This window comes from Corvus brachyrhynchos, unplaced genomic scaffold (assembly GCF_000691975.1).
Source record: "Corvus brachyrhynchos isolate BGI_N302 unplaced genomic scaffold, ASM69197v1 scaffold56, whole genome shotgun sequence".
NCBI lineage: Eukaryota > Metazoa > Chordata > Aves > Passeriformes > Corvidae > Corvus > Corvus brachyrhynchos.
This window is the reverse complement of record NW_008238664.1, coordinates 6,187,977-6,196,517: the sequence shown is the minus strand read 5'-3', so window position 1 is coordinate 6,196,517 and position 8,541 is coordinate 6,187,977. Positions and strand designations below refer to the sequence as shown.

The window sequence follows — 8,541 nt, the reverse complement described above, 5'->3', positions numbered from 1 at the left end:
GCGGGCTCCGGCGGGTACCCATTCGCCTGCCAGTTCAAGCCTGGGCGGCTGGACCAGAGTGGCTGCTCCAACTACGACACCCCCAACTGGGTCAACACGGGCCAGCCGCCTGCCCGGGTGGACGAGACCCCCGAGGACCCCACTCGTGACAAGACCAACATGATCGTCTACATCATCTGCGGCGTGGTGGCCATCATGGTGCTGGTAGGCATCTTCACCAAGCTGGGCCTGGAGAAGGCACAGGGTCCCCAGACAGAGATGACCGTCTCCAGGTAAAGGGGTCTGTTCCCCCCACCTTCCCCGCTTCATCTCCCCATGGGCGGCAGCTCATGTTCCTAGCCCATTGCATAGACTGAGCCATAGCTTCACCTTGGGACTGCCAAGAGGGTGAGGTGATCCCTAAAATCCCTGTCCCAGCATGCTGAGACACCGGGGGGTGGGTTGGCTGCAACCCATCAGCCTGTCCTGGTAGGGAGGGCTGGCAACCAGGACAGCCTTCACGAGAAGGGGTGGCTGTACAATCATCTCCTCTCAAAATGACCTGCTCTGTCTCTTGAGGAGGCATGTCCCTGGCTCAGGAGTGCCAACCCCACCAGCCAGCGGGGTGGGTGACATGTGAGCTATAGGACGTGGCTTTACCCCCCCCCAACAAATCCGTGGTTCCCAATGTCTCAGGAAGGTGAGACCGGGTCTGACTACATGTGGGGTGACTCTGGACTGCAGTCCCCTTGGTTTCAGCCTTGCTGGCAGTGCTGGGGGAGAGGAGGTGGCTATGACAGTTCCACCGTGGCTGCTGCACCAGCTCCGTGTGCGTGTGTGCACACGTGTGCATACGCGTGTGTGTGCGCATGCATGGGTGTGCCCTGGTGTCTGCTCTGTGCACCAGCGTGGGACACCGCCCTTGCAGGGGGCGTTCACGCTCTTACACCCCCTGGAGCGCACCCTCCAGTAGAAAGTTGAGCAGCTTCATCCCGGAGACCATGCCCTGTGGCTCCAACCCCTGGCTTTCCAGCCCGCTCCTGGGGCTGAGCACAGGGCTGGCGGGGGGAAGGTCAAGGTGTCAGACACACTGGCACTGGAGAACCCCCCGTATCTCCCCCAATTCCTGTGCTGCTGCTGTGGCTGTCAGTGCATCTTTCCCTCCCGCTGCCAGTGCACGCTTCTCTCCTCATTTTGGAGCTCTACTTTGCATCTTCCCAGTGAGGACATCAAGCCTGGAGAGAAACCCATTTTCATGCCATTTTGTTAAGGGGTTTTAGCTTTTAAAAAAAGAAAAAGCAGGGCTGGTGGAAATTATTTCATTGGGATGATCAGGCAGCTGTCCCGATTGCAACCCCCAGCACCAACACACTGTCTCCTTCCCCTGAGGCAACCTTTTTCCCCTGCCCATTTGGGACTTATGCAGCCACTGGGTGCTGCGCCCCAAATCAAGACCCACCCTGCTTCTTGCAACCACCCGGGGGAGCAGAGGCAGACCACCCCTGGCTGGAGGAGGGTCATACTGAGGCACGGAGGAGGGTCATGGGACCCTCCTGAGACACAAGAGGCAGTTTCAGGGGGATCCATGCTGTGCCCCCACCTTGGCAGGGAGCCTGGCTGTGTGCTGCTATGTGCCCGCGCCTCCCCCCGCGTTGCCTGAGGAAGTGCTGGCACCTTGACAGGATCAATACGGCCTCTGCCAGCCTCCTGACTCCCCTTCCACTCGCCTGCCATCGCGTCTTTTTTTGGTCATCCCCCCCACCTCCTGGGAAGGAGATACTATGCTTAGGGAGGGGTCAGACCCTGGGACACCCAGACCCTTGTCCTTATCCCCTGCCATTGGGTATTGCCTTCTCCCATCACCAGATGCTGGTGGGACTGCTGCCACTCACCAGGGGCTGTTTTCTGTGGGTAGCCTCAATTCTGCGCTGCTGGTGCCGCATGCTTCCCCTTGTCCCCCCTCCCTCTTACTCAAGCAAGCCTGAATTTTCCCAGTGAGTTTGGAGAGATAGGTGCCTGTTCTCCCTAAAGCCACAGATCTTTGGGGAACTAGCATACAGATCGGGAGAAGGCGAGTTTTCCTCGTCCACCTTAGAGGGAGAAAATCAGAAGGGCACCTCCATCACTGCAGAAGTCAGGAGAAGTCTTGCCCTCTTTTGTGCCCTGTGTCCTTCCGTGCAAACCGTGAGCAGCTCTGGTTCCACTGGGACTGCAGAAGTCAGGAGAAGTCTTGCCCTCTTTTGCGCCCTGTGTCCTTCCGTGCAAGCCGTGAGCAGCTCTGGTTCCACTGGGGTGGTGACTGGCAAGCCCTGGCAGGGCAGGAGTGGTGCATCAGGTGCAGAGCCCCAGGAACCAGGCAAGACACCAGGCTGACATGACTTCCTGGGAGCTGGGCTGGTGGAGACAGTGCCAAAGCCCGGGTACATGGCATCAGCATCCAAAAAGGGATGCTGTCACCTCCATTCCACTGTGCCTGGGACGCTGGGGGAATATGTTTCATCTTGGTGCCTCTGAGACAGCAGGGCTATTTCTACCTGCCTTGCCACTGTACCCACACGTGGCCCAAGGCATGGGCAGTGCCACCTCGCCTCTCTCCCGGCGCCTCAGGTAGGAGCTTCTCATTTGCTCCTTGGGCACCGCATCATGGCCTTGGGCCAGCTCCCTGTTGCATGGTCATCTTGGTTTCCATTCCTATCCCTCCCTCCTGTCAGGGTTTTTCCGCTCCTTGGGAGCACTTTGTGCTGCCCTGGACAGCTCCCACCACTGCTGCTTGCAGGTTTCTTGCCTTGGAGGTAAGGTCAACCACTTCTGCACCTCCAGATGTTCTTTGTCATGGTTCTGGTCCTGGGCCAAACCCAAGAAGAGTGACCAGGTGCAAAAAGTCCATTAGCTACTCACTGATGGAGACACCTGAGTCTGTGTCCAGCTCGTCCTGAGACCCCTACACCTTGGCCGCCTTCTACATGTCTTTGTCTCCTCATGGACTTGGCTGCTCGTCTACCCAGGGAAGTGGGTGCTCAAGCAACTGCAGCTACCTGGTTTGTCCTCCCATCCTCATCCGCCTTCCTCCTGCAGGGCCTTATGGCAGCTCCTGCAATCCCCTCTCCTTCCTGCTCAGCTCATGCTTGGCATCTGTCCCCGGCACTCACTTAGCCTGGCCAAACCCCGCGTTGAGTCAGTAACACCTGCCCGTGTTTTTCTTCAGTCCCCGGATCTCCGAGGACGTTGGGTCCTTGGGGGCCTCCAGGATCTGTCTGTGCCCATTACACTGAGAGCAAGCACGTGCGCCGGACCTCTCCCAGAAAACCACCTGGGTGGGAATTGCAAATTTATAGCTGGTGTGAACAACCCTATGGGAAGAATTGGGCAAGCAGCAGCCTGCTAGGGAGTAGTGGGGATTCTGGAGAGGGGTAAAAGAGCTATCAGGAGCATGTGCCCTGGCAGCTGCAGTAGGTGAGTGCTCAGTGCTGACTTTTCACTCCCTGGTCTCCATGGTCTCCCCATGCTATTTGGGGTCCCAAAATTTGGCCCCACTGTGCATCCAGCTGTGCTGTGTGTTTCTCTGGCAATGCTCAAGTCCGGGGCCATGCCTGCAGTCAATGTCCATGGTAGCAGATAGTGGTGAAGATCTAGAAAAAGTGTTTGCAGGCAGCATGGTGTGCTATCACATGCTGCCCTGGCTCTCTGGGGGACGAAAGGGGATCCATCTCCAGTAGGGAAGGAGACCTGGAGGTCTGTCTCTAGACTGAATGTAAATGTTTGGAGAGGCTCATTTCCAACTTGCCCAAGCTCCAATACCACCACTGCAACTCCAGTTTTGCAGACACCTTGATAACCCTACGCCTTCCTGAGCATCCCTGAGTGTACCAGCCCCACCGGGCAGGTGTGCCACAGTGCCTGTGCTGCTCAGTTGCATGGATGGGCACCCCTGCCCTGAGCAGGCACACTGTAAGCTGTGGGAAATGTCTCCCTTGGGAGGTGAAGATGAGGCCCTCACTGAGTGCAGAGGTGGTGTGACCAGCCGGGATGCTCACCCGCAGCTGCAGCATGCTCTGCGCCTCCTGCAACGCTGCACCTCTGCTCCAAACCTCATCACCCCGCTCATCCAGTGGCTGCCACCTTCTGTGTCCCCTCCAAGGGTTCACTCCAGCTCATGGCAATGTCACTTCACCCCATCAGTCTGTCATCTCTCTTCTGGAGGCTGTGCTCCTGTCTCCTCCCATTGCTCCCTGCCCCTTGCCAGGACTTGCAGCCTCTCTCCTGCTGGGCTTGCCAGGTATGGAGCTTGGGCCTCCCAAAAGGGAGTCAGCCCCTGGGCTGAGCTGCTGTGCCAGGTCACCGTCCTGCTCCCACACAGGCACATCCCTTGGGGATGGATCAGGAGCACTGAGTGCTTCATGCATGGCTTCTACTGTGAAGCTCTCTTGGCCTCCTTCATTATTGCTCCTGGATCTGCCTCTGTGCTTGGTCTCAGGTCTTGCACTAGGCTGGTTTGTGGCATCTTGGTTGCACCCTTTAGCAGAACTAGGCTTGCCATGGAGGTGGCTGCACACCCACCCAGTTGACACTGTGCTCAGGCAAGCTGGGTGGCAAGCCACCCTCACACGTGGCCTCATGTACGCATGGCCAGAGTGTGGATGGAGGCTTCAGCAGTACCATTCATCAGGACTTTTTGCAAATGAGCAGTGCAGGTCTAAAGCTGCATCAGCTCTCCATTCCCTTCTTCCATCTGCATTCCAGATCCATCTTGGTGCCCCAGACCACCAGGTGGTTTCATCCTGCCCAGCCACAGGACCAGACTGAGGCTCAAAAAACCCCCAAGGTGATGTTCAGTGAGACAACAGTTCCTCTATAGTGTCACCCTCCATGTCCACCCTCTCCGCACTTCACCACCTGAGGATGAGCCAGGGAAGGGGTGCAGGCCTGGCCGGTGGCACTACTCGTGGTGCAAGGGCAGGGTGAATCCAAGTGTTGCTGGTGCTGGGGACTCGTGCATGCTTCTCCCCTTAGCAAAATAGCTCATTAATTGCTGCTCGAGCCGTTGTTGTTAATCGTTATTATGTCCACATGCCCCGAGCAGTCAGCACGGAGGGCACGCTTATGAGAAAGAGCATTGATGGATTTATGTGGAGAGAAGTCATAGATAAAGGATTGCTCAAGCTTCATAAATAGACCCGAGGAAAAGAAAAAATAATTTAAAAAATAGGTCAAATCTCATTGAACTTCCTGTTGAAACAAGCCTGTTTGAGCGCTGGCCCCAGGGACAAGCGAGAGCAGGCAGTGTCCAGTGGGGAGGGGCTGGTGAGCAGTGCACCCCAGGGAAGGTGGGAGTTGACAGGGCAGCAGCTCCTCGAGTTGACAGCCCACACCCATGGCCTTGGGGGACCTGCCTCCCCCTGCCCTGCCTGGACACAGCCCACTGCCCACCCAGGCTTGTGCCCAGAGTTCCTTTGAGTGCAGCATCCACGGCCGGAACCCTGGTTGGGTCAGTCCGCTGCAGGAAGGTTCCTGGGGAGGTGCAGGGTTTGAAGAGCTGCAGGATGGAGATGCCACAGCCTCCCCGGGCAGCCCGATCAAGCATTTAATCACTCCTGCAGGAAAAAAAAAGTTTCTTCTGTTTAAACAGTATTTCCTGTTTCTGTTTGCACCTGTCACCTCTTGTCAGCTTGATGCTGTCCTTGTTGCACCCTCCCTTCAGATACTCATGCACATTGATAAGATCCCCCAAAGCCTTCTCTTCTCCAGGCTGAACAGTCCCAGCTCTCTCAGCCTCTCCTCATATAAAAGATGCTCCAGTCCCATCATTGTGTCCCTTCCCTGGACTCTCTCCCGTACATCCATGCTTCTCCTGCACTGAGCTGAAGCCAGCGCTCCATGTGTGGCCTTAATAGTGCTGAGCAGAGAGGAAGGACCACCTTCCTCAGACCTGCTGGTAACACTTTGCCTAGTGCAGACCAGGAGACCATTCAGCACCTTTGTCCCAAGGGCACTCTGCTGGCTCATGGTCAACTTGGTGTCCACCAGGATCCCCGGGCCCTTTTCCACCAAGCTGCCTTCCAGCTGGTTGGCTGCCAGGGTTTGTTCCTCACTCGTTTCAATTTCTTCAGCTTTATCAGCGTTCTCTTGGCCCATCTGGAGATGAAGTGATCCCAGAGGGATTGCTTCCCAAAGCTTCCCAAGAATGATGTGAAATTAACCCATTGGGCAAGTGACACTTCCTTGTAGCTTTGCTCTTGCCCCTGCCCTGTGATATCGACGGTCCAAACTGGGAGGGAAAAGGCTCCCTCAGGGCCCCACAAGCATACGCATCCCCGAGGCACAATACATTGCTTTGTCCCTTGTTCTCACTGCTTTTCCTGGCAATTCCGTGCACTGCATTTGCTAGGTTTTTGAGCACTCCGGTGCCATGAGCTGACACATCTACCAAGTCAGGATTATTCCCCCCCTTCCTCTCCAATTTGCATTTATGCATGTTGAGTTTAATCTGCTGTTTTATCATCCAACCACTTGCTAACCGTCAGCTCCTGCCACAGCTCATGGTGTGCGTCTGTGAGCCAGCCAGAGCCTTCGAGGCGCGAGGCATGCTGACAGTGAGCTGGGGATTAGCGAGCCAAAAAAAGCCCTGAGTGGACACCCCTGCATTCTTGCAGTCATGCAGGGATGGTCTCTGCAGGGGGAATGGTGTGTCTTCTCAGCACAAAGCCCTGCGCCAGCAGGAGCATCTCATCCTGTCCTGGGACTTGCTGCCAAAGGCTGCAGCGGCACGTGGGTAGGTCCTGCTCCAGCACTGCCAAGGTGCTCCCTCTGTCACTGCTGTTGTACCCTGCTCTGGCTCCAGCATTGCTGGTGTGCCCTACTCTGGCACTGCCAGTATGACCCACTCTGGCATTGCCAGCGTGCCCTGCTCTGGCACCACCGCTGTGCTCCACTCTGGCGTGTCCAATGGGCCCTGCTCCGGCACTGCCAGCATGCGTCGCTCTGGCATTGCCAGCATGCCGAGGTGGGACTGCAGCATCTCTGTCCATGAATGTTAAACGAAATAGGGCTCTATCTTATGTAATGGTGTTTAATGTTTAATGCTGTTACTTACAAGGAGGGTGTTATGCACAGAGAGCGCCTGCGCTGGAGGCTGTCACTAGTTCATTTCCTTGCCCGAAGGGGCGCAAGTGGCCTCTCTAATCCCTTCCTTGGGGTCTCCTCTGTTTCAAAGGGACTCAAGTGGAGGTGTTGCCTCCTCTTGCCTGTTCTACCAGGCTCTCGCTCCAGGGGAGCATCCCAGAGGTGTTGTTCCAGCTTCCATCAGAGCAGTTTCTTCTGTCTCAGTTCATTGTACCCTTGCAGCCCGCTCCAAGCCATGCATCTCCCTCACCACTCATTGATGCCCCTGGTTCTGGGAGGGCTCAGCCCCAGCCAGATCCCAATTAGCTGTTAGAGAGACTTGCTAGCGCCCCTGCAAAAGCTGGATTAGTAGCCTGGATGCACTCTTTTCTCCCAGTGGCCCTTTCCTAGCCCCAGGCTGCCTGGATCTGCATTCAAAGAGCAGAGTTCAGGACTGGGATGCATTAGAGGTCCCAGGGGAGCAGGATATTATTCTAACAACCCTTCACCTCCTCTCCAGGACACTGACAGATCTGCTGAAGCAACCAGGCCACAGCCCCTCTGAGAACATGGACAGTCTCATGGGGGGTGTGCAGGTCCCGCTGGGCGAGGGGCTGGCCCGGGGGCCCCCCAGAAACAGCACAGGTAAGGCGCTGGTGTGGTGGGGAAAAATAAGTTTCATTGAGTGAATAAAGGCAGTGGGAGGGCGCAGCCTCTGGCTGAGCCCCCACCCATCTCTGCCCCTCCAGACAAGCCACCCTTGAACAACATGGTGGCCATTGCCCCTTCACTGGGGCGGCCCCACAGCCACAGCAAGCGTCTGCCGCTGGCCAGCAGCCTGGCCCTGTCAGCCCCGGACTACACTTCCTACACCACGCTCAAGGTTGGAGGTGAGTGTCGCTGCCGTGTGGGGTGGGATGGTGCCGGGGACATGCACCCTGTTGACCCCAAAAATAAGTGGGGAGGGGCATGGGGTTCACAAAGGGGCACAGGCAGGACAAGCATCCCAGTTTCCCAATGCTCCTGGGGTGGCTGCTCACAGCAGAAACTGTAGCAGCTCCTCCACCACTCCACCAGCCTGCTGTGCTGCCCAGCCAGTCAGTGCCCAGGGTCCCCCATGGATCCACTGCACTTCCCAGTCAACCAGCATGCAGGATCCCACACAGACCGAAAGCACTGCCCATCCTATCAGAGTTCAGGATCCACATGGACACACTGCACTGCCCAGCAACCAGTTCCCCGGGATCTCCCAAAAGCACTGCCCATCCAGTTCATTGCCAATATCCCCCCCCAGCCAACCAGCACCCAGAATCCCTCCTCCGGCCCCATCCCAGCCTTCTCCACCACTGCACCCTCCCTGGTACAGCCCCTGCCAGCAGAAGGGGGTGTCCATGAAGGGGTGACCCTGCACCCCTGTCCCCACAGAGAGCGCCACTGAGGACTTCTACAGGCGGGGTCGGGGGC

The 8,541-nt window shown here is 57.1% G+C and overlaps 1 protein-coding gene across 1 annotated transcript in view; it reads left to right on the top strand.

The window, feature by feature from the left end:
• SHISA8 (shisa family member 8) overlaps positions 1 to 8,541 on the top strand; it is a gene marked incomplete at its 5' end in the record, with an annotated part of 9,087 nt that continues 546 nt past the window's right edge. The window contains 4 exons of the mRNA XM_017737741.1: positions 1 to 272; positions 7,598 to 7,722; positions 7,827 to 7,967; positions 8,503 to 8,539. Coding sequence (XP_017593230.1) covers positions 1 to 272; positions 7,598 to 7,722; positions 7,827 to 7,967; positions 8,503 to 8,539 — 575 coding nt within the window. The remainder of the gene's footprint in view (positions 273 to 7,597; positions 7,723 to 7,826; positions 7,968 to 8,502; positions 8,540 to 8,541) is intronic.